Raw genomic sequence first — 26,755 nt, forward strand, 5'->3', positions numbered from 1 at the left:
AGAACAAAGCTAAAGATGATTGTGTTGTTTATTTCACGTCAGGATATGGCAGGACAGGAGAAAACACCTGAAAGACTCCCAAGCTAAGGGGGAAGGTGTCAGAAATCATCCTCGGGATGGAGCAGGTGTGTCATGCCCCATCTTCATCAGAGCACTATTAAAAACAGGAATATTTTAAAGCACAGGTTTCCTAAAATTCCTCCCACCCTCCATGCCTGTTCCCGTTGATGTGGATCCTAATGGACAGAACTGTGCTGGTTTCATGGAAAGTCTTGACCCTTCCTACAAAATGCCCAATATCCCCTCTCCTCAAACAGCTGAGTGCATCTGCTTCCCTCTGGGAGCTCTGTGCAGCCCAGCAGGGAATCCCATGGGAATACTCTGAATTTTGGGGCTCAGAACATCAGCAGCATCTCAGTGTGAACACTGCCAGCACGCTGTGCTGAAGCTCAGAACCTTCAGAGAATGGTTTGGGTTGGAAGGGACCTTAAAGATCACCCAGTTCCAACTCCTAGTGAAAGGAACACCTTCCACTGCCCCAGGCTGCTCCAAGCCCTGTCCAACCTGGACACTTCCAGGGATCCAGGGGCAGCCACAGCTGCTGCTGGGACCTCCCCACCCTCACAGGGAACAATTCCTTCCTAACATCCCATCTGAACCTACTCTGCTTCACTTTGAAGCCATTCCCCCAGCTGGTGAGGGGAGGAGAGACCCTCCCAGCTCAGTCTGAATTGTTCTGTACAACTGTGGTCTCTACTGGCTGGTGACACTGGGACACCTCAGCCACCACCAATTGCCTGTGACCTAAAGCAGAGAAACCTGTGCACCAGAAAACCTGGTGCACTAGCACACTGAGGGCACAAAAGGAGACATTGAAACTGGTTCCACACCTAATGCAGAGTTTGGGGCACATTTCCTGGCTCTTCTGCTGCTTTTTAGGCTTGTCAGCCACACTGTAGGAAAACAAAAATCATGGGAAATAAAAAAGACTAAGTAAAAATGGCATCAAAGCAAACGTAAACAAAAATACTTTTTTTTTTTTTTTTTTTTTCAAAACCTCTCTGGAACACCAGAGCAGGTACAGCACTCAATAGCATTTTGCCCAAAAACCAGAGGCTTGGATCTGCAAACCCTTACCATGATTTGGGGCTTTATCTCTACCTTATCTCCACTAAACAAGCAACTACCATCTGCCCCAGCCAAGTGCATGGGCAAGGAATTCTGCTGGGCTCAGTGGAACACAATCTCATCCAGGATCTGTCAATGATCAAGGCCATTTCCTTTTTTTCCCCCCAAATGATGTTAAATGAGAACTTGGGACCTCCCCCATCCCAGCGTTTTTCCCCCTTAAAAAATATTTTAAGAAAATAACCTGATATTGTGTGTCTAGATGAAAAAAGGCTTTCTCACATACTAAAATAGAGGAGCTTTTACTTTCACAGTCATCATGTTCAGATGATATGGGTAAAAGTCTTCTCACATAAGTAACAGTCTAAATCTAAACTTTACCCTATTTGTAGTGAAGGAAGAGAAACTGGTACTTCTGAGAGCACCAGACATTCCCCTGAGCACCTGATGCAGGGGGATGAATCCCTTGCTAAGCCCCAGAAGCAGGAGCAGGTAACACTGGGACAGCCTTACTGCCCTCCTGCCAGAGCCCTCAAAGGATCCCAAAAACATCTCCCAAAGCCTTGTGGGGGAAGCAGGGGTTAAAGACATGAAGAACCAGTGATATAGAGGCACAGTGAGAGCATTAATGTGGACTTCCCATACTCACATCACGTTATTCCCTGTGACTATTCCAAAAACAGTCATGACACTGAAATCAACAGCCAAAAACCCATCTGTAGGCAAAAGCAGCCTCAGCTTTGCACATCTCTGAACAGAAGAACAGAGTGGCCCTGTACACTTATCTCAGGCTCATCTAAATCTCAGCTGAGTCTGGATTTTCCCTCCCAGCTCTGCAGGGACACTGTGCTCCTGCTTGTGGTGCACCTTCCTCTCCAACCATGCTGGGCTCCTCTACTTCACCCAAAATGGGCCTGGAATGTGCAAGTGTGGGGGAAACAGCCTTTCCCAAGGGGAGACCTCACTGGCTCTGGGGTTCTGGGGGTCCTGCTGGACCCTGTTTTGGGTGGGAGCAGTACCTGGCTGCTGAGCCAGGAGCAGAGCTTAGGAAGAACAAGGGTGTGGTGGCATTTGAAGTAGAGTGTGACAATCTGAAAGGAATTTTCCACCAGTTTAAATAGATTAGGTATCTTTTTAGCAAATTAAACCTTAGGCCAGAGTCAAACCCAGGTATTCTCATACACATCCAGTGTAGCTAACAATAAAAGCATGAACACTTACACGTGATTTTGTTCAAGAAATGAGAATAAAGCGATTTACCAAGATTGTTGTCCGTGAGCACTTCCTTGACCCTCTTGGTGATGCCATAGGTGTCCAGCTCAGGGGACATGGCCACCAGTTCTTGGATGCTGAGTGCAGAGTGGCCTGAGAGTGGCAGAGGGGTCGTGGATTGGGATTCAGAAGCAGGTGGCTCACTGGATTCCTGGGATTTGCCATCCTTACTCGTCTCTATGGCGGGGCAGGGCTGCTGTACCAACTCAGTCAGGCTTTTCACTGATTCACTGGAACTCATGGGAGACTCAGGAGCAGGACTGCAACTGGCAGAAGTCTTTGGAGTACTTTCTGTAATTGAAAAGAGAGGAAAAAAGTCCTCACTTTAGCATAATTGTAATGTTTTGATTGCAGGATATTTAACTTTCCTCCTCATTTATATTCTACCTACTTAAAGAAATGCCTAAGTATGCAAAATGCTACTTGCTATGACTTGGGTACTAAAAAGCCTCTTTTTAAAAATGAGAATTATTTTCTAATTTTATCTTGAGTCGTCTCTGATTTCTTATAAAGACATGATGTACAAATACAAATAAAAATCAGGAAAAACTGAAGTGCAATAGTCTCTAAGTTTGCATGCAATTTCTTTGGTCAGGAAATCTCAGTTTTGCTTGTCACAACATTTTTATATAAGGACAGTTTTAAAGCTACCATTCTAGACTGGTTTAAACTTCTTTCTGTGACTTGTTAAGAAATTCACTCAGCCACTATTTTGTTCTGAGGGATTTTCTACAAGTGACACAACTCTCTATCTTGAGAGTATTATTGATTTAATTTTGTTTCTTATCACACGCATCACATTTCTGCAATTCTCTTTGTCCAGAAATAACAAGATTAAAATACAGTTTGTAATTATGTTGTATTAATTAAAGTGTTTGAGGATCCAACATAAAGATATTGAGTGGATCAGGAGACACCCAAATCTGTTATTGTGACACTCGGTTTAAAAGAAAGCTTTCCCAATCTGTTAATTTGCCAACAACAATAGGTTCTGTACAAAATGTTGTTTTCCCCAATAAATTTATCTCTCACAGAACATACTGACTGAGGTTATTCAGAGATTCCAGGCATCAGAGGGTACAGGCTGAACCTTTTTTAAAGCAACAACACATAGGCAACGTGGTTTACAAGAACCATCCAGGAGATGAGGAGCACACGATTTCTCTGTCCCCAGCTTTTCCTATTTCTGTGGGGCTGCTTCCTCCTCCTTGCTGTCTCCCACCCATTACTTGCCAGGGTTTATGACATGGACTCCAGCCTCACACACCCCTGGGTGCCTGCAGGAGGCTGGCAGAGCTCTCAGCTGCACAAGGAGCCCAGACCTCATCCAAACCCAGCAGAGCTCAGAATTTTCTGAGCCCTGCAGTGCCACCACAGAGCACTCTCAGGTCCCGTCAGGCAAGGGCTGCCAGCAAACCTCACTGCTTTTTGAGTTTGTTATCCAGAATATTGTCAGATCACTCCAGAGCATGCAGCCTGTGCAGCATGGAAACAGATCCCAAATGCTGTAGGGAAATATTGCCACAGGAAAAGTCAGGACCACACGGAGCAGAGTGCAGAGGATAATGGTGTTTGTTGTTCAGGGTCCTGGGAGCTTTCCCAAGCTGCAATCAAGAGCTTCCCTGACACACTCACTTGAAGCTGCTCTCTCAAACCTAAAAATCTCACTTTTTCCTTAGTGCTTTATGTGAGATGCAAAAGAGGAAGACAGAAAGGAAAGCGAGGTGCATGTAAATCTTTAAGGTAAAGGGGATCCTACAAATCCTGTTTCTTCCCTCTGCTCACCCTGGGTCATCATACAACCGAACAGAAACCCTGGGAAATGTTATTTCTGTATCAGGAGCAGCAAAGGAATCATACTGTAAATTTGCCCTGATTCACCCATGCGAGGGACCAATTTGGCAGATCATCCATCTTGTTCACTGTACACTGTCAGGGATGGCATGAATTCCCTACATGATAAACAGATTTCTTCTCAGGTCTGTGTCCTTTAACCCACAGCAAGGTCAAAATTATGGCTGCCTAGCTAATAAACTGCACAGCACTGGTTCAACTTCGTCTAATTTTGTCCCTTGTGCCAGCTTATACAAATCTTACTGAATAACTAGAGCAGCTGCAAATTTCCTATACAATTCCTCATCCGTGCATGGCGAGCCACATGCACACACAGAGCACAGGGGAAAAAAAAAAAGAGAAAATAATAAAAAAACCCACCAAAAACCAAACCCAACCCAACCACACAGGACTAAACAAAAGCATTTCCTAATGCCTCCTTCTCCCTCTCCTTTCCCTGCCCAGCCTAATTATGAACACAACAAAGGTAATCTGTGTTATCATCTATCACTGAGATGCTCTCTGTTGCTCACATATTAGCTTATTTATTTTTTATATCACTTACCAAGAGCTTGAATTTCATTTTTAAGACCAATCTGCTGCTCATTTACTCCAAAAGGTGGGATTATCTGAATCTAATTTTGGAAGGCAGTACAGATGACAAACTGCTTTTTCTCCCCACCAAAAGGCAAGTGTACAGTGATTTCAGGCGAGGCATTATGTACATGTACTACAAATAACTCAAAATATGTTCCCTATTCATTTTTAGCATTTTTCCCTTCTGGAAAAACATTTTCAAGATCCCATAAATATTTTAGGAAAAGAGCCATTATTTGGGACAGTAAATTCAATAATCAAATAATGCAAACATTTCCCGTTAATCTACTTAAAAAATTAAATAGACATTTAGAGTACAAGTGACTGCTGACAGAACAAAGGGGAAAATTGACTGTATTCACTATTCCAGATTTAACTGTCAATCCACAGCCATTTCAAATGTTTTATGAAATAATTTGTCTGTATTAATTTCTCTCAAGTTCCTCACAAGACAAAGACACAAATTCAGGATATCTGAAAAATATACATTAAGATTTCCAAAGCAGAAATTGAACATTTCCAATGAAAACAATACACTGAAAGCTTATTTCTTTAAAACTTGCTCTGCTTTTTTAACCCCAGACTGCTCTGAAGAATAACACCAACTTAAAAGCAACCCAGTTTCTTAAAAGTAATATTCACTGGATGTTTTCACATTTGTGTTTAAGGAGGAAAGGACCATTTTGTCCATAGAAATATAAAACTGCACTACAGAACAACCTGCAAACTCCATGACCACCATTTATTGATGAAATTATTTCAATAAATTCCAGGTAAACCAGGGGCTTGTTTTCCAACAGCCTGCATCCAATTTAAGATGTGAGGTAAAAGCTCCAAAGCTTCAAAAATGAGTTGCTGGAAGAGCTGGAGAGATCAAGAGCATCACCAGTGACAAGGTCATTGCAGACACTGGGAAATTTTTAAGTTTCAGGCAGCCAAAATATCAGTGATGCCCTGAGCTTTACAGAGGCTGGGGGGAAACAGATGTCCCCAAAAATGACTTTATGGGAAGATGGTGACCATCAGACCCTGCATGTGATGAAGACACAGCTTAACACGACATTTTAAATGATTAAAAAAATCCATGTAATTTCTGCACAATTACAAGCTGGTGTTGACAAATGCCATTAAAGATGCAAAGACAGCACAAATGCACTTAAATAATCCCAACTTTTGAAGATGTAAGTAAAACTGATTCACAAAAAGGCAAAGGTTCTACCAGCACTTTTTACACTATTAATTCAAAATATAGTCTGGGGTATAGGGAAGTTAAGCCCTTCCAAGTGATTTTAAGGAGCACACTCAAATATGCAGCATGGAAAATAATAATAAAAAATGCAAATCAAGTACCAGAAGTGATGTCTGCAGAAATGGGCCAGCAAGCTGAAATGTTTGGCAAATGGAATTGGGCCCCATTCATGGCCAAGACATGAAGAGAACCGAAGAGCAACACTGGCTATTTCACAGCTGATAACACAGCTCAGGGGGAGCCCCTGCACTGAAGGGGAGTTTCCAGACTTTGGAGCCAAATGTCTCTCCAGAAAGACAAATACACCTGGTTCAGTCTGCCAGCACAGATATCCCTGACTGGGGACATGTCACTCCTGGAAGAGCACATGGGTCTTATTTTAAAGTCAGGAAATTCTTCCCTTCTGTTTTTTCCTACAATACTAGAGAGGGATGCACAGTCTAAAGTGAAGATGAAGACAAATGAGTGGAAACAAAGTCAACGTTACACAAATATCTCCTGTTTTCTTTTAAAATACCATTTTCTCAATATAAAATTGCTGCTTGAATGACCACCTAACTGCAACAAACCCCAAACCATCATCACAGCCTGCTCCTTCCTTCCCCACCCCTTAGAAGCTGTCTGGTAAGAAACTAAACTAACTTTGCAAACAGCAAATAGGTCTGGGGTCTGAGTATTTTACAAACCTGGTTGAGAACCATCACAAACTAACCCTGCCTTAATTACACAAACACAGAAAACAGTTTGTGGTCTTGCATTCCTTGGCACAACGGATGAATCCAAATGCTGCTCTGGTGCCATCCATCCCCTACGCCTTCCCCACAGCATCTGCCGTGACTGTTTTGGAAAATATGAGGAAGTTTGAAATCAGAGTTTTTGTCTCAGTTCATTGATCACAGGTGGTTTTCCTGGACTCCAGATCTTCTTATTCTCCAAGACTTCTTATTCCATGTTGGGGTCAGGACTCCAGTACTGGATCCTGGAGCCTCAGTTGCTTGACTATCCCACTGATAGCCTGCAAATCACCTGAAAACACTCCCCCAGCACTGCCTCAGCCTGACACCTCCCTCTGCTCCCTTCTGCCACGCTGATGTGGCAGAGTCCCTGCAGGCTGTGCAGGGCATCTCCAGCTCTGCAGGAACTCAGCAGGCAGGGACATTTACAACTGCAGGGCACTGCTCAAGGGGGACCATTTCTGTGACATCCAGGAACTCTTCCCAAGTCCAGAGGACACATCCAACAGGTGAAGCACAGCTCAGATCCACAGCACTCTTCAGCTGGAGGCTCCTTCTTGAAGCTCAGGACATCTTGGATGCAAAGACCTGCAGGTGCCACCTGCTCCAAGCTCCCCAGAAGATCTGAGACATCTACAGGATGTGACACCAGTGCTGCTGTATCCCCTCCAAGGAGGCATTCAGTGACTGAGCAGTGTTGAGACACAGATAAGGTTTCACCAGTCCCAGAGGCATCACGTCTGCCAGCACAGACAGATTCCTCCACTGCAACTTCTCCTATGCACTTTGAGAGCTGCAGGTTTGCTGCTTTTGCTCAGATCCTGCCTCAGCCTCTGACAGCAAACCAGCTTTGCATCCTATTGTAAATCCAAAGTTCAGAGATTTGAACAAGAACACCTGCATGTGTGAGCAGAAACCACAAGCCCACACCTGGCCATCCAGAGAGCACCCTGTACTCCTGGAGCTGCTGGGAGAGTGACCTGTCCAAGCCTTGCTGCTAACACAGGCTTGGCTAATAAACTGCAAAAGGACTCATGGGGAACATGGCGAAGTTGAGGAAGACCATACAAAACACAGAAGACATTAAGGGGCCTCTAAAAGGATTATGAAAAATATTATATTCTAAAGACAGCAGGCAGACAACAGCTGCCTTAAGTTTCAGAGGGAAGTGGATTGAAAAAATGGATCCACTATAATTTTCAGAGACAAATCTCTGTAGTTTATCTGATCCACTATTTAAATTTCAATACACAGTCCTCTATCTGCAGTAATAATAACCTAAATTCCATTTAGTGTTCATTTGAGCAGTCAGGATAAAGTCATTTCTTATTATCTCCCCACTGTGTAAAAAACAGCTTGAAGGTAGGAAGTCAGCAAGCATTTTCACCAAAAAGTAATTATTGTAAGTGACATTTTTACTGCTGGCATGCCATAAGGTGAACTGCGCATTTGGAAGGACAAGTTGCTAAAACAAAATGACAGGGTACTCTGTGACATTCCGACGAAAACCCAAACACGGTTGCACTGCTGCTTGCTTTGATGCACCACTTTTCCCACTGTCCAAAGCTGGGGCTGCAGGTCTGTGCCAAAGCAGTCAGAGTTGCCTCCTGAGGAGCTGGGGGAACAGGCACATCCTGCAGGACATCCCGGCTCTGCCCGCTCCCCAATCAGCACATCAGCAGGCAAGATGAAAGCAAACGTGGACAGGAGATTTCTCAGCAATCTCTTAAAAGAGCATTTGCTACTTCAGGGCTGCATTTACCTCCTTATGCAGATGAGTTAATGGACAACAACAGGCCTGGCAGGTTGCCTGAGATCAAAGTGTCTCACACTGGGACTGGATTAGTTTTTGTTTCCCAATGATGAGGCTGCCCATTCTATCCAATCTGTAGACCAAAACCTGGTGAATGCTGCCCTGAGAATCAGCCTGAGCAACATCCCCAGGACAACTGTGGTACTCAGCTTCCCCAGGGTGTGAGAATTTCAGGGAGAGATTTCTTCCCTCATACCCTCTATTTGATTTTACCTTTAGCTATGTCTGCCTTTGCAGGGTCTTATCAGAGAATCACAGAATTATTTGGGTTGGGAGTGACCTTAAATCTCACCTGGCTCCACCCTCTGCCATGGGCAGGGACATTTCCACTATCCCAGGTTGCTCCAAGCCCATCCAACCTGGCCTTGAACATCTCCAGGGATGAGAAGAAATTAGCATTCTAAAGTTAATCTTTTAAAGCACCAGAACAGCAACTCTCCTCACTAACAGTGGGTGCAGCACAAGCCTGAACTATGTAATAAAGCTAGCAGCACTTGTGGGAGAGCACTGCAACACATCCCTCTTCTGACTAATTAAAGAAAATATGCGTGAAAGAGCCTTCTCCCAGGTAGTGCTTTTGGTGGATTTCCTTTGAGTGAGTGAACCTTGCCTAGTCACAATTTGCAAATTGATGTGGCTCACGAAAATATGATCCTCCCTACAGTTATAAACTCCCCCAGTTCTGTGTAGGGAGTGCACAAAGCTCTCTGCAGTTTGCATCTCTAATGATGTCAAAAACGTAGGATTGTGCAGTTAAGAGTTGTGAGCACTCGCTGGAGTTGCCACCACTCTGACTGTGGAGAATTTGTTTGTTTGCTTCATAAATGTTGTAACTTTGGGGAAAATGTTATTTTGGGTCTTGGCTCAGAGGGAAATTTTATGTGGATGGGGGGAGGGATCAAAGGAAAAACCCCTTTAGGAAAGTGTGCAGATGTATGTGTGCCTGCACGGAAAGGGGAGGAACCAGCTTTGGTTAACCCTGCAATTACTGGGGCAATATAAAATAAAGATTTCTACACTGCATATGAGTATATGTTAAGTGTCAGGAGGACATAAAACTGAATAATCAGGGTGTATGTTAGAATTACTTGAAAAACCCTGCTTTTGAGTATTGCTGAAGGATTGCTGCAATTTAAGTTATATTTTCAAAAATTGTTTTAGCTTTGCACCTCTATTAAAAAAAAAAGTTTTCACCTCTGGAAAGCAGAAGGAGCTGGAGAAACCAGATGAAGTTGAGAAAAGAGCACGTAAGATGGGAGCTGGTGACAGACTCATGAGGAGAGATTTACAGCTGGATGTTTGAAACTTGGAGAAGTTGGGCAACCAATTCTCCCTCCAACAAACCTGCAGCCACAAACGCCTCAGAGTTTTAGAAATCCCACTGTTGTGCCCAAAGCTACACCAAGACCTATTTTAAGGCTACATAAAATGAAACCATTCGACTTCCACTGAGTTAGGAGGAGTGGGGAGCACAGATTGTTCTGAAGGACGCCTGGAATCTTGTGCAGGAAGATACAACTGGAGTCAGTCAGCTCCAGTGAAATTTGTCCTGAGATCTGACTTTGGAGCAGACACAACAGACACAACAACACCCCAGGAGAACCCTCAGAGGAGAAGAATTAAGGGACATTTTTGCAATAGCCTGGAGGAAAGATGAAGCCTCTGTAACCCCTAAGCATTACTTTACAATAAAACACAAAAAACCGAAAACAAAACAAAACAAAAACCTGAAAAAAAACCCCAAAAAAACAAAAAAAAAAAACCAAAAAAAAGGGAAACAAGTATTTTTTAGCTAGATTTAGACACACAGTTGAAAACATCAGAGCAATGTCCAGGTTAGGCCAACAGCCCCAAATTATCCTATGATTCTATGATTCCTGAGCAAAAAGTAGAATCTTAGCATTGAAAAGTGAAATGTGATTTTTGGTTTTAGAGATAACCCTTAACCAATAAAAAAAAACCCTTTCTAAAAATACTGTATTTTAAATTAGGTGATTATTGGCAGAATCATGGCTGCTTTAAAAGACATTGCTCTACTCTGCCAACCTTTAGTTAATATTCAGATTTTTCTGTGTTTCCGTAACTTAGCTAGAAATCAATATTTAGAAATAACTGCTGGAAAATATTTTCAATAACCTTATTATTAAACCAGCTTGTGTGCAGACGCTTTATTAAGGATTTTCTGAATGCGAAAACAAATATGTCATGGAAGCAATCAATCAAGATGCCACAACCCCACAGTGTTATATTTTTAGTATAATCAAGACAAACGTGTGCACAATGCCTTTTGGAAAACAGAGTGAGAGCTTCCATGAGGAGGTTCTGCTGCAGTTTATGGTGATTGGCTGACCTTGTGATTTGATGTGTTAAACCAACTTGCTTGAATGTGGCACCAATTCTATGACTGCTTGCTGTCCCCCTGTGTCAGGAGCCTGTGTGAAGGTATTTCCACACCTCCTCTGAGATTTGAACCTTGTGTCTGCTCTGGAGCAGAGGCTGCAGCAGGATGCATATGTGCACTGTGCACTGCATTTAGAGAGATCTCCTCCACTAAACAATGTGGACATTCCCTTGCCACAGGCAATGTCCACATGGGATGGATTCCAGCCTAATGACTGCCCTTTCCCTTTCCCTTTCCCTTTCCCTTTCCCTTTCCCTTTCCCTTTCCCTTTCCCTTTCCCTTTCCCTTTCCCTTTCCCTTTCCCTTTCCCTTTCCCTTTCCCTCTTTCCTTGCATCCACTCACCCACCCACCCACCCATCCATCCATCCATCCATCCATCCATCCATCCATCCATCCATCCATCCATCCATCCATCCATCCATCCATCCATCCATCCATCCATCCCATCTCCCACCCTCAGCACAGAAACACAGTGACCCTGAGCACTCAAGACCTTCCTTTTTGGAGGAGTGCTGGGGAAAGTGCCGAAACAAAATGACATTTACATTGTAGGCAACAATATTATAAAAGCTATTAAGGTACATTATTTTACACATCCTCATAATCTCTCCATACTGCTTTACTTAATTTGTGATAAAATTGTTGAGAAAGGGTACTTAATGTAGGACAGTCAGTAAAAGTAATTTATCATCTTCCCGCTTCGGTGCTCACGTTATCAGCGAACTCATTTTCTGCATTCATCATGCAATCAGCCTATTATTTGCATATTAATCAGGCAGTGGACCATGAAAGAGCCGCATCCCAGCCAAATGCTGCACTATCTCAGGAGGAACACTCAGTAATTATCATACATCAGTGTTATGATGTGGTAATTGATTATAACATCTTTCTGTTGCCCCTGGGGAGTCCCACTGCTAACCCAGCTTCAGGCATTCTGTGCAGATTTTTCTCTGAAAATTAGAGAAATCATTGCTGTCCTTTTATTAATGTTTTTACCTTTACAATAGACAGCTCTCTGAGCATTTCCAAGGTACTTTTGCCTTTTCTTTCTTTTTAGTTAATGAAACCTTCATTAGGGAAAACACCTGTCTTGGACCAAATAAAGTAAAAAAAAACAAAAAAACCCCCCAAAAAACCCAAAACAAACCAATCATCCCAATCAGTCCCCCCCCAAAAGCCCAGTTAGGCTTGTTCGTGTTCATCCTCTCTCTCTCAAGGTCTGCTGGATTTTTAGGTGCTGGTGTTGCTTATATAATGCCCTTCCCCATCAAACACAACAAAATGTTGCAACTTCAATAGACAGTAATTGCAAAGTTTGCATAAAGGCAGTTAAGTTGCTTTATTTAGGTGCCAAATGAGAGGCTAATTTTGGTCCTCTCATAAAGGACAAATGAAACATCTGCCAGTTCATACTTGCACTATTTTTAGGACCTGAGTTCCAGAGGAGTAAACCAGAGAAGCAAACACTAACCACAGCTGTGGTTACACCGTGGTCAATCTCACACCTCCTTGGAGTGGGAACCCATCCCAGCAGCATCCCAGGATCCCTCAGAAAGCAGCAAGAAAAGGGGAGATGCTCTGGAGGTGAGACCAGAAGGGACCAGCTCATGCCAGAACACAGAGAAGGGTGCTTTGACAAGGGCAGGGAGGGACAGAACAACGGGGGAATGGCTTCCCACTGCCAGAGGGCAGGGAGAGATGGAATACTGGGGAGGAATTCTTCCCTCTAAGAGTGCCGAGGCCCTGGCACAGGGTGCCCAGAGCAGCTGTGGCTGCCCCATCCCTGGAAATGTTCTAGGTCAGGTTGGATGGGGCTTGGAGCAGCCTGGGATAGGGGAAGGTGTCCCTGCCATGGCAGGGGTGGGACTGGATGGGCTTTAAGGTCTCTCCCAACCCAAATCATTCAGTGATTCTGTGACAAGTTGCCATCAACAATAACTTTGACCAGTATAAATACTGAACATGTACTATCAGGCTTTTATTACATTTCTTGTTGTAATTGTATTTTTGTCTTTCATTGGCTTTTTAATTGGCTTTCTCTTTTCACTTTTATTTATATTTGATCTCAAGTCCACTTTGCTTTGTTTTCAATGCAAGTTGCATTTCTCATCAGATTTAAATTAATCACTGGATTCTTTAGTTAGCTTTTTTTTCTGGAAGGTTGTTGGCAAGTTAAAAAACCCTCAAACATGCATCAAATGAGGTGAGACCAATTCCTAAGTTTCTCTCATATCCTAATGTAGAGGACAGGCTGGAAGGTAACTTAGAAGATATTAATTTTCTGGTAATCTTCTGTTTTTTTCATCTTGGGAATGATTTGCTATCAAGCAATATGTAACTCTATAATCAGAACAGGCTGTTTACTTCCCTGTTTCAGAGCTGCTGGCTGAGGAGGATTTCCATCCCCATTACAAGATGGAAATAACAACCCGCACATTGGGTGCTCACACACCTTTTTCCCAGTATTTTGGGAAGAAAATAGCCCATTATCTGTTCTTTGAATTGAAAGCAAGGTAATTTTCATCCAGTGGAGGAGCATTTGGTAATTTGCTGAGCAGCAGTTGCGCTGTTGCTCAGGGAGGGATGAGGGTACCGTGGCCATCTCCATCCCACCGCTAGCCACGGGGTTGGACCTGCAGCCCCCTCCTTTTACCACCAGCAGCCAAAAGACCAACGTGAGCTTCTGCCAGGTGCCAGAATCTTCCATCCCCAAGAGAAAATCATCTGCTCCCTTTGGAGGAGTGCCTTTCCAAGCTCTTGTGCAGCTGCCAGCCCACGGGGGACAGAAGCTTGCTCCTGACCCTGCCTGGAGCTGCACAGGCCTGACCTCTCTGGGTGTCTGTGCTGCTCCAGTTCGGCTGGAATTTGCCTTTCCAATCTATCAGCTCCTCGTTTTCCACCCAGCCCCTCTGTGGTTTGCAGCTAGCAGCAGGGAGGGGCTGTGGGCCCCTCCCCAGGGGAGGCCCAGCATCTCTGAATGCGCACGCAGAGGGGATGGAAAATGCTGGTAATTAATGAAGTGAAGTAATAAGTAATGAAATTAACAACAGTGGAATTTACAGAGCTCGACTACTCAATGGCCATGGCTTTTCTCTCTAACTACGACAAGTTTTTAAACAACTCTCTCTAACTGCTACTCTGTGAACTACCTGAGAAGCCTGAGGCAATAATGGTCAGGAAAGTTTCTTTTTTTTCACACAGCTTAAAAAAAAAATCTTCATTTATTAATTCTGCTCTTTGAAAATAAAGACTTTAAAGATAAGGCATTGCTGTGCCTGGCTCAGTGCTGCTGCAGAGCCACACTTGAACTCCTTTCTTGGCTATCTCACACTAAGGGGAAGTGAACATCAAGGACTTACATTCCCAAATTAACCACAAAAATAAAACCTAGCTGCCACTTGATTTGGTATCTTCTCCAAAACGAAGGCTAAGAGTCCATAAGTGCACTTAGGAGTCAATTAAGTTTACCTTCAGAATCCAGCACAGGTCTCCTCTTTGCTGTATTAACAGGAACGATGTAACTGAGTCACAAGGAGTATCAGCCCAGAAAACAGTGTTCACTCCCTGATTCTGTGTTTTCTTTTAGCCCTTCTAAAAACCCTTTAGCCCTTTGCAGAGCAAAGCTGTGACCACAGTGAGGACAGAGTTGTCTTCTGCAAATTTAATCACTGGGTGGCTCCATGGACAGAGAAGAGCACAACCAGGAGAGGGATTTCTCCACCAAGGCTGACGATTTGCAAACATCCCTGATGGAAAAGGAGCAGGGCTGTGGGAGGCAGCCTGGGCAGGACAGGCCTCAGCAGGAAGCAGGAATGCCCAGCTGATGGCCAGGAATCACAGCCAATGTGCTCAGAATCAACTCGAGGCACTGACTTCATGCTGCATTCCCAGGTCCCAGCGAGTGCCTTGACAGCGATTCTCCTGGTTTTATTGATCCCAAAGGCTGCCAGGGAGGTTTTCATGGCCCAAATGTCAGGGAAATGGCACAGAAGATGGTCACACACATTACAGACTACAACAGCTGCCCTTATGAGGAGCCAGCTGATACCTGTGGTTTGAAATCAACAACTGCTCCTGAGCCCAATCCCAAACCACACAGAAAAAATGTGGAAACTTCACCAGGATGTGCTTCACCAGGGTGCTCCAGGGATAAGCATGAAGGTAACTCTTTGGCTGACTTGGTAGTTCAGCTCTGAACTTTAAAACCACATTTGCACCTAGCACAAAAGGCCACAACTTTCCCAAGTCCAAGACTCAGTAATTGGTCATCAAACACAAAACATCTCTGCACAGAATTCCTGCAGTCAGCTGAGCCATGTGATCTCCCTTCTCTGCCATTTCACAGACTACATTAGCCACAAACATTTTTCATGTCATACAAATGACTGTGACTGCAAAACCTTTTTTTTTTTTTTTTGATTCAACAACCAAAACCAGCTCCAATTTGGGAAGGCCTGTCACTGCACCAATCACTTTGGTGATGTCACAGTGCAAGGATTCAGCTCTCCCTGTGCTAATCCCAACTGTGCTCTGGAGCACCATTGCACAGCTCTGCCCACTCAACCAAACCAGAAGAATGCAAGGAAAGATGATAAAGCACAGGGAGATGGGGGTAAGAGCATCTCCTTTGCCACCACAAGGCTACTGAGCTCTTCCCAGAAGTGTATCAGGATGGCATTCCCGAATTTGGGCTGCCAGCCTGAAGCATGCTGTCTCCCTACTTTGTTTCTCCCAGAGCAGCCAACGTGACAGAATTCTCCTGGTATCAGGAAAATGGGAATATCCACCCAGCACACAGCTAACTACCTGCCCACTCAGCAGCTTCTGTACTGGTAAATGTTACAGGAATCTGTATCACAGAAATGAAAATACAATGGATACCTGGCTCTGCCATCACACCCTGATCTCTCTGTTAACATCATAATGACACAAAATTATCCTGAGGTTTTTCTTATTTGTGTTCCCAAGGGATGATAAGAAGTAATCTCCTCGTTGTTACAAACATTTTATTTTGAAAAGAAAGCTTTTATGCATATTTCAGTTGATCTAAATACAGTAGATCTCGGGTTTTTAAATCACCAGATAATATGCAATTATCTCAAGCTAGATTCTGATTCTGAAACAAGCTCTAATTAGCTCCCCATTTTATGCTGCTATAATCCTTTCTTCAACTCCCATGAGTGTTACTATTGCTAAGCAGCATGAGGTTAGGAATGATGGATGATACCCAGAAAGGAAGACAAACAAAAGGGAAATTCAAAATCCCCTGAGATCACCCGCAGCTGTATCGGCAAATGAAGATTTCCACATTAGGTCATAAGACGACCCTTACAGAAACACACACCAAAAAGGCACGTCCTCTTCCCACTGAGTATTTGCAAGCCTTTCATGTAGTATACAGAGAGTAGATGTCCTTCACAGAGGATAAAGAAAAAAGTGGATGTAAAAATTCATCTTTCCTGCGAGCAGCCACGGACGGAACCAACAGCACCAAAAAGGAAACTCTGTCTCAATCTCCTATAGATACGCAGGACAAACCCCCAAAATAAAACAACTAATAAAAGCTGCGTGCAGTACAAGTATTTAGAAAAATATCTGAGCCTTCTCCTGGCACATGGCAACTGTTCAAACCCACCCCGGCTCCCATCAGCAGTAATGCAACTAAATAAGGGCCAAATTCATCATGAAAAAATGCTGATGCAGTTGGGTGACACTAATTCAACTTTTTTTTCCATGTGATTTGGTCCATGCTTTTGACACATAAATCATTAAAAAGGCAGATTTACCCAAGGGCATTAGAGCATTTAGGTGGAAAGAAATACACAGAAAAAATGTTAGAAAAGGCACAGCAATACTATTTTTGACCACCTAGGGTACAGACACCGTTTTTGTGTAAAACATGGTCCCTGAAACTTGCACAAAATCACCAAGCCTTGAGGAAAGCTCACAGGGAGAAAATACAGGTATATACCTGGCTGTTTTTTATAAAATCCATGAGCACAGCTTCCAAAGAAGAAAACCAAGCCTGGCTTCCCTTTGCTACCTCAACATATATATAAATATATAAAAAATATATATGTTTATCCATTCATTATATGAAACATGGATGGGCCCATCTGTCCACACATGAAAACGGAAAATTACTAGACAAAAGGTGAGATTTTCATGAATGAGGTGTTAATCAAAACCTTATGATCTAGAAGTGCAACTAACTGGGTCAGAAATCCAGAAAATCTTGCTAGTTTGGTAGCATAGAGCCAAACAGTAATGAAAATACTCCCAGCTAATAAAAGTTTGAGTCGTTACTATGCATGTTGACACTCTGTACACTGAAGACCTTCTTGGCAAAGCACTCAGGAGCCACTGAGTGTATTAGTTTAATTTCACTTCTTTCCCTTCATGCATTCAACAAGTTCCAAGCCAATTATATTACATGGAAAAGGCTCCAGACCGTTCCTCGTTTCAAAATTGTGCTGATTAATTTCTGTTTTAAAATTACAAGTATGCAACCTTCCCTGCCTTGATTTTCCTGGGAAACGTCTCAGAAGACCAGAAAATTGGAGCTGTCTCTCTCTCTCTCTTTTTTTTTTTTTCCTCCCTGCCCTGGAGTGATGGATCTTTCACAAATGCATAATTATTATTACCTTTTCCAAACTGTTTGCTGCATTTTTAATTACAGAACAGCTGCTAATAAAAGGAAATTACCAAACTACTCTTCCTTATTCAAATAACTTGGTTTTTGCTCTTTTGTTCTGCCTGGTGCCACAACCTTCCTCATGCCTTCACACAGGGAAAGGCACCAAGAAAAGAACATTTTGTACAACAATTCTATTTTTAATCCTCTGAGAGGAGGTAGAAAAGGGCACGAGCCCATTTTCTCATTTGTAAGTCGGCTTTAAGGAATGAAGGAGGACAATCATCAATAACATGATTTTATTAGCTGATAGGAACGTGTCACCTCACAAAATATTAGCTCAAGGGCAGGAACTGACAAACGACACTGGGAGTTGTGGGAGGGAACAAAATATCCCAGCAGCAAAACTGAACTTCCTGAAGGAAATCACTTTCAGCTCCCAGCGATCCCCCCGGGAATCCAGAGGGTGATTGGATTTTAATACTATGGGTTTGTCTTTCCATCTTTTATAATTAGAGCTAGTCATAAATATGAAGATTAGCAATAACAATGCAGCATTTCCCAGCTCCTCTGATTTCGAATTCCCCCTCAAATGGCTACAATTAATTACTCATATTTTCCACGCCGTCTCAGACATTTGTAACTGTGACACTCTTGCACGGCATTGATGCCACAAAAAAAAGTACTCAATGGCATGTTTTTAATGAACCATCACAGGAAATTTCCATGTTCCCTAAATGCTTGGCTATAAGTAACAATAGCCCTATGATTGCAAATAATTTTCTCCCATTTTGGTTTTGTTTTCATGGCTTGTTTTTACTGGGGGCATTTTTTCTTTCTTTTATGTATTTATTTTCAACTGTTCTCCTTAAGAAAAACGTGGACTGAATATCATCATGAATTTTCTTCTAGTAAAATCTTTTAGAATGCAAAATAGTTTCCCCAGTAGAGAGAAAAAAAACCACTTTGGTTGGGATATTTAGAGTAAAGCCAGCGAGCTGCAGAAAAAAAAAAAAAGAGTATTTCAGAATAGCAGAAGGGTGGAAGAAGAGCACAAGCTATCCCTGTCTGTGCCCTGAAATGCAGCAGCTCTCCAGCACAGGGCACTGGCTGTAAGCACAGAGCAGGGCACGGGTATTTTTCTGGAGTGTTTTACGTCAGTGAAGCATTTCATTGGTAAGAGGCTGTGTGGGTAGAGTTTGGTATCTAACAGCAGGAACACAGCTGTTCTCTCCTGTCCCAGCCTCCCTCCTATCCTGTGACCATCTCTAAAGCCTTCAGCCACTCACTGCCCTGACACTCAGCTTTGCTGCATCTGCTTTCTTATTTATTTTTATTTTTTGAAAATAGAAAGGAGAAAAAAAGTTCAGGTGGGAATATTTAATGAAGCCTGAAACAGACATAACGTGGTCTGTTCCCCACCTTTGGATTAACAAAGCAGATTTTGTGCAAAGGAGAGTGGAAAAAAACCTATCAGCGAGGCAGCTGGAGTATGTGGATCACGTTACAAACCAAGGGCTTGTTTTACAGCCATTGTCACATGTCACATTGATAAGCTGAACTATGGCAAAAAAAACCCTTCCAGAGCCAATGATCTCTAAGATCAGACAGAGTCTCTTTACCTAATATATGCAGCTAAATATGTGTGCTCCCTACATCTGCCATAGCAACAAGGAGAGAAGAAGGAATTAACTGCATTAATAAAAAAAAACTGAAGGGACTCCTGTATGATACAACAAAATGTGAGAAACCTCTCAGCATCAAAGCAAACGCAACAAAAGCACAGAGAATTATTTCAGAGCAAATCATTGAAACCAGCTGATTACCTGAGCTTGCACATCCCTGCTGTAGGGAATCCTGTAATGATGTCACAGAGTGAAGGACTAGATAAGAGAGGAGAGGAAAATCAGGGAACAATAAAAGGAGATGCCAAACCACAAACTAAACAGTAAGCAGGCTCAACAAATAGCAAAGTGCTGATCTCGGCAAGGGCTCGCTGCTCAGTTAACTCATGGCACAGAAAAGTACAGCCCAGGCCAGGCTCCAGCCTGGCTTTTCTGTGTCAGAAGGTATTAGGGGAAGAGACAGCCACAATAAAAGTGTCATTGCAACCCAGCATTCCCCCTTTAAAGCTCAGCTTTCCAGCTCACCTCCTGAGACAGCAATCGATATTCTCCCTGGAACAATCCAAATCCCCTGTGCAACCCTAGGAAACAGCGCACAACATTTTCCAGCTCTTGGGCCAAAATTTTTGGGATTGTGTGTCATATTCGTGCCTAGATAATATCACCCTAATGAGGAACTCGATAACTGCTGCTTATCAATTACACATAAATGTTCATAAACATTCCCAGCATGTCCCCTTAGGGACTGGCCGGGCTGCCAGGGGGGATGGTGCCACCTCCATAACGCCTGGACCAGCACTGGTGCAAGGCTGGCTTACTGCAAATTAAAAAAAAAAAAAGAAAAAATACAGAAAATAGAAAAAGAAAAAAAAAATCTCCTCCTCCTCAACTCAAACAACATAGTGGAATTTTAATTACCTTGTCCTTGTTGCTGCCCTTGTGCGGGCAGGACACACTGTCCCAGCTCACCATTCAACCAGAGCTGCATACGAATAAATGGTTCTCGGCCTTTTTGGGTCAATTTGCTCCATGGCTTTGGCCTGGAGAGCATGTCACTGACACTTCCTTGGGACAGCCCCAATACCTGAAGTGAAGCAACCAAGAATGGCACGTTAACACACTGGCAGTGGAAACGGGGGGAATTTAAGGCATTTTGGTTTCCTTTATTGTATCGCTCAAATTGTTTGTATATGGACAATTATAAAAACTGTAAAAATTGGACAATTTTAAAAACTGTTTTTTGTGGATACTCGGATGGAAATGCTTTTCTTCCTGCCGTGCTGCCTTCTGAAGGAAGGTGGGTTTTTCCTGCAGGATCTGGGTGGCAGCAGCCTGGATTTGCATGCTTTTCATATTTTGTGTCAAACAGTTTCATCAGTTTTAACAGGAAAAACACCGAGTCCAGGCACACACAGGCAGATGAAACAGGCAATGACTGGCATGTATTTTGTTCTCAAACAAAAATAATTGGGACTTTTGAGACTAGGCCTATATTTGGTTGATTTTTGGGGGATGAATTATAATGATGTGTATTTTCACCTGTAGCAGTGGCTGCTCCATGTAAGTAAATATTTAAGAATACAGCTGAATGCTGGGAGGGGGTGGGGAGAATTTCAAACAGGCAAGATGCAATTACTTGCCTGGTATTCAGCACAGGTACAAGAGTTAAAAATCATACTTAATGAAAGCTGCCATGGGATCTTTAATGACCCTGAGAGGTCAGACTTTTCATTTTACATCTTAGTGAGAAGGTAATAGTGCGATGCCAGTTCCTATTACACTTTTATATTGATTTAATTCTTTACAGGAAGAAGAAACAACAAATGTCCACTTTTTACAGCCTGGGAGGGGTTTTCTGGTGGTTAGGGACCCTCAAAATCCCACGTGCTCAGTGCTTAGGGCTCACAACGTGAGAACTTCTGGGAGCCTTATCTGTAATCAAACATTGCGCTAAAACATTTCAGAGCACACTGAGATACTGAGCAGCAGGTATTAGAAATGACTTGGAATTCTTGACTTCAGACTAAGGAGAGTTAGGGGATTTTCCATGTGTTTGTTTTAATGCCCTTGTGCACATTTCCAAATAATAACGAAAAGGAAAAATGCTCTTGTGTCCATAATCTTCACTTATAACAAAGTTAAGACTCTCCAGTCATGACAATGGTATTACTCAAATATTCCATGAATTCATTACATTAAGCATGAAATGTTGAGTCTCAGCAGCATTTGCTTCAGCTTTCAAGTTTTCTAAACTCAGGGCCTCACTCCTAATTCCAAGTGGCTGAAGCCAATCCCTGTATAAAAACCCTTGCAATTCCTACCACACAGAAAAACTAATACTTAGCGAGTTTTGAAATACTTCACACACGGAGCAAAACCATTTTTCCATAGGACCCCTCTGGCTCTGCACCTGTGTAAGGAGCAGAGGGCACAATCACAACACTGGTGAAACAAGAGAGAACCACTTCTTTACCTTTTCCCCAAAGATCCTTTGGCAGATGCCATTCTTTGCTAGCTTTTCCTTGACCTGCCGCGTTAGCTCTATCGTATCCACCTCCTGGTACATATAAATCTCATACTGCTCGGGTGTCAGTGGAGGAACCGAAGGTTTGGATGGCTTGGACAAGGACACGATAGGGGATGAAGGGAGGGGGCTATTCTGTGGTGTCTCACTGCGACTCGCCCCAGTCATGCTCAATTCAGAACTCTGCGAGTACGGAGATTCCGCGTTTGGCCACTCTTTCCAATACTCGGAAGAAGACGGTCCTTGGAGCTGGCTACGATCTGGCCTAGTCTGATTGCTGACCTTTTCTTTTCCACCACTGGCTTCCTCAACTTTTATATCTTCGGGAAGAGCTGCATTTCTTCTCTCATGCTGCACAGTATTCCACCAATGGTCCTTCCAAACACCACCACGTCCCAACTCATTTTTAACATGCCTCAACATACCCTGGGCAGAATCACTTATTCCATGAAGCTCTAAAACAGGTGCCTCCTGAGGCTCCTTTTTGAGCCCAGAGAGGTTCTGCAATGCAGAGATACTGGAATCAGTGACAGATGAATGTTTCTTCAGGGATATGGCCAAAGGAGAATAGCTGGAAACCGAAGACATTGCAGGTGTAGACACTAGTTTGGGGGACAGGATAGAAATGTCAGCTTGAGATAGAGGTGGTGTTTTTAAGGCAGGTTCAAGGGCAGCCTGCTGTGCCTCCATTTCCCGTCGGGCTTGTTGCAGAATGGATCGAATTGCATCATCAGAATTGCCACTGCTAGAGGCAGAAGGCGGCTGAGCCGGCTCAGCTATGAAAAACAACCAAAAGACTAAATGCAACAGAGGAAAATGCTTTATATTCAACACGTGCTACTGTAAACACTTCCTTGACAGGGATTAAAAAAAAATAAAAAATAAAAAAGGGGGGGGGCTGAAATACATTTCTGCATGGGAGGGAGGAGTTTTCACTAAGCAAAGATTTGCACTTTTCAAAATAATGTAAGATTTCCTAAGTTCTTCACTGGAAAATTTTGAGAGTTGCAAAAGTGCTGGAGGTTTGCACGCACAGACTCAGCTGCACAAGTCTGGGATCGATCACTTGCCCTTCCACCATTGTAAAAATTTTCAAATAAATGCCTTTGAAAATCAACCCTTCCCTTCTTCCTCCCCCACCCCCATGTGGTCAATAACACTTTATAGCTGCATTTACAAAGTTATTTAACCTTTCACTTCACTCTTTTCTCCGCAAATGAATGTAACACACACTCAGAACTGAACACAGCTGCATTCACCTGGACAGACTATTCCAGTATAAATAAGGTGAGACCTTTTAACTTCAAAAACACAACACACAAATAACAACAAAGGCAGAACTTTAGAAAGAGATGATCATCATTATTTCACTTGACAAACTCAATATGCTCAATATGCTCCTGTTTCCTGTTTTCTTGTACCATGGTCCCAACCACTAAAATAAACAGCTCTACCAGAGCCAGGCTGACACCTGGCCATCACCCTCTCCCTTATCTGAAGCTCTAGGATGGAGTCACAGGTGCTTTCAGCAGAGATAACCCCCAAACGCAGCATTCCAGTGGGGAACCAGGATTTGGGTGGCTGTGCTGCAGCAGCTGGGGATGAGCAGAGACTGGAATGTGGGTGGGGAATTATCTCTACAGAGCCAGGAGGTTTTGCAATGGCATCTGCTTCTATTTCAGTCTCCACTGAGGTCCCCAGTGCTTGGAAACCAGTTCTTCTGAAAGCTGCTCTGCAGAGAACAGGCAAGTGAAGCACCAGGTGGGAGCAGGGAACCCCACACTGCAAGGGGTGGCCTCAAAGTGAAATAAGATTTCCAACATGCTGTGTATCACTCCAATAATAATAAGGCTCATCTGAATGCATTTCTGAATTTGCCTCCCTACATTCCTTCCTGTCACACACTGCAAAATACATGAAAAGCTATGGAATAGGAAAAAAAGGCAGTGATACTCTGCTGTTTTATCTGCTAGTTTCACAGGGAGTTTTGAGGCCAAATTAATATTTGAAAGGAAGTCTGAGACTCTCAGATGAAACATGCTACTGAAAAACATTCTTGCAGTTTCCTGCACAAACCCCATATTTTTCTCTATGTAATAATTTCCTGTATAAAGTCATATTATTTACATCATATATTAACTAGTGTTTTATACTCTGCCACGAGATTAACTTAGTTTTCATTTGAAAGACAATTATCCAAAACTGTAAATCAGTATTTACTTTAAAAAAATGAAACAGAAGTATTGCTCAATAATTTCTACTTCAGCCCAATAGCAGTACTGGGAACTCTTAAAGCTGAGTGGGCCACGGACTAGACAGAAATGCTAATTATATGACAGCATACAATGAGAAATTAAGACTTATCTCAGGCTAAGAGGGATTTTTTGGGAAAGGGAATGTGTTTTGGATTTGCCAGTTCATTCACTGTAACCAAAAATAAAGTCATCTAAGAGTCAGGACTGAGTGTGCCTACATGAGTACAGGATGTACCATAGGACTGGTAATTGCTGCCTGGAGTGTGACCTTCACCCCAACAAATCCATCCAGCCCCTCTCCTGTGCTGTTGTGTCCCTGGGGCCTGAGAGAGACAGAAGAGAAGAGAAAGCAGGAGCTGTTCCCTTTCCAAGGAGAAATCTGGGAGAAGAAAGGATTCTGTGGGTTCCCCTCAGTGACTCCTGCAGGTCTGGAGGGCAGCCAGCAGCTCAGAGCTCTCTTTATCACAGGGATAAAGGTGTTCAGAAATCCCACAGGGAGCAGGGCAGAGCAGAGACCCCACCATGCCGGGACACATGCGACCTTAACTTGGGATGTCTCAGAGACAGAAACAACTCCACTAAATAACAATAAAAATCTCAAAAAAACATCTTCAAACCTACACTGAAGCTTTTAAGAATATAATTAACTGACCAGAAAGCTCATGGCAATTGTTTTAATTAAATTCTGCAGTAAAAGCAGGCAGGGACAAAATGAGCCTGTACCTGTTTTCTGTACTTGCAGCTCCCTTTTGGCTTGTTCGAGAATGGATTTGATGGCTTCATCAGAGCCAGACTCTGCGGTTCGGATTCGTGTGGTTATGTTACCTGGGGAGGAAAACACAACTAATGACACCAGGAAAACTCTTCTCTGGCTGTTTTTGTAACACAAAGACACACTCTATGTGATACATGGCCAGCACAACTTGCACAGGACTTTTACCAATATTTACAACACACAAAAATGGTACTTAACACAATAAAAGCAAAATATCCTTGTTGTGCCTGTCTCTAGCTGCCCCAGAATAGAACACCAGAGGAAGAACTAGGTGGCCATATATTCCTTTTCTGTGATAACATATATAGATCTAGTATTTTTCCCTTTTTTTTTTTTTTTTTTTTTTTTTTTTTTTGAGGGGAAGAGGAAACAGAAAGGAAAAGAACTGGAGGGGAAAAGAAGAAAGCCAAAAAAATAAGCCCAGGATTCAACTTAAAAATGGCATCAGCTGCTAGGCAAAGTAGGATGAGTATATATTCAGCCCAAAACAGAATTAAAAAGTAACTAGATAAAAGTAATTTTTAACTTTCTAGAGGTTAATACATTAAGAGAAAGAGTCATTTAAACACAGATACCATTTGAAGTACTCTCCAGCTAAGAGCTATTCCCTGGCTGTTTGGTTTAGCTTTTTTTTTTTGTTTGTTTGTTTGTTTTTTAACCTCTAAAAGGAAAGGAGGAAAAAATGTGAGTGTTACTGCACTTAACTGCATTTTCCATTATGAGATTATTGTTTGAGGTAATATGTGACTGTAGTCAAAATAACTACAGACTTTTGATGTACCTGCCTTCGTTTTGCCTTCTTTCTGGTCTCACTAAAGAAAAATTCTGCAACTAATCTATAACCAAAATGTGCAGACTTCCTGTTCAGTGATAATTTATGGATCTGATGTTCACTTATCTTGTTGTCCTTTTCATATATAATACTGAACTAAGCATCACACTAATTTAGCAGTATATTAAAGTGGAATTTGTCAGCATAAGCCCCATGAGAAGAAAGAAGTAAACCTAGAGCAGAAGCAGTATGCATTGATGTTATAACTGTGCAACTTTCTAACTCCAAAACCATAAAAATAGCAAAGAGAGCATTTCAATAGATCTGATGACTTTATAAAGCCACTTCCATCACTTCTCTCTCTTTATCTGTGTATGCAGGGGGGGATGGGAGTGGAAGAACTATCCAAACAGGGTTATGTTAGTACAGCAGCAGCAGAATTAGAAAAAGCAAAGTGTTCATCTAACCCATGGTTTGTTTTATACTTACTGTCTGTTTTTCTATCAGATTCCAGGCCAGAATCAAACTGCAAAGTTTTAAGGAAACACACAGCTAAAGCACACTCCACTTCCTAGGGATTGACTGCAAAGAAAAACACCTGCCTGTGACGTACCTTCAGACCCATTTCTTCGTTTCGGTACTTCCTGAAATAGTCTGTTCAGGTTCTGGCCTGGATTCTCTGTTGAAAAACAAGTTTGGTAAGAACAAAACAATCAGGGGATGGTTGCTCTGACATCACGGGCTGTGTGACATGAGGAGCTGGCAGCCTGGCCCTGAGCTCTCCTGGCCCCTCGGGCCCCTGAGCAGGAGCAACTGGCTACTTGGGAAGAAGCAAGGCTGGCTGATTTGTTAATAAAGATTACAGCTATGTTCGGAAAGGAGATTAGACAGATATAAATAAATGTCTAGAGATACCAAAAATGAAGAGGTTAAAGATGGGCAGATAATCCCCTCAAGTACAATCATCAAAAGGAAGAACAGATTATAAATCTAACAGTGTATGCTTCCAATTAAACAAAATCTAGGAAAACCCTGCCTGTCCTTTCCAATATTTCTTGACTGTAAACAACTTACTTTTCAGTTTCTCTAAATGTAAATCTCAGCCTTAAGATGAATCACAATGAAATGCATGTTGCTTCTTA

The 26,755-nt window shown here is 42.7% G+C and overlaps 1 protein-coding gene across 11 annotated transcripts in view; it reads right to left on the reverse strand.

Annotated features, from left to right (window-relative positions):
- Nucleotides 1-26,755, reverse strand: part of CUX1 (cut like homeobox 1) — a 238,196-nt gene that overhangs the window by 13,561 nt on the left and 197,880 nt on the right. For 3 of the 11 annotated variants that reach the window (XM_085557548.1, XM_021550817.4, XM_077787491.2), the window contains exons 16-21: nt 26,227-26,292; nt 24,790-24,891; nt 21,761-22,587; nt 20,206-20,371; nt 19,489-19,545; nt 2,389-2,691 (exon numbers count right to left, since the gene is read on the reverse strand). In XM_085557548.1, the coding sequence (XP_085413674.1) occupies nt 2,389-2,691; nt 19,489-19,545; nt 20,206-20,371; nt 21,761-22,587; nt 24,790-24,891; nt 26,227-26,292 (1,521 nt within the window). The remainder of the gene's footprint in view (nt 1-2,388; nt 2,692-19,488; nt 19,546-20,205; nt 20,372-21,760; nt 22,588-24,789; nt 24,892-26,226; nt 26,293-26,755) is intronic. The other 8 variants (XM_085557549.1, XM_021550818.4, XM_085557547.1 and 5 more) reach the window with 5 other exon arrangements.

The sequence above is a fragment of the Lonchura striata genome, chromosome 19 (genome assembly GCF_050655825.1).
Source record: "Lonchura striata isolate lonStrDom1 chromosome 19, ASM5065582v1, whole genome shotgun sequence".
Lineage (NCBI taxonomy): Eukaryota > Metazoa > Chordata > Aves > Passeriformes > Estrildidae > Lonchura > Lonchura striata.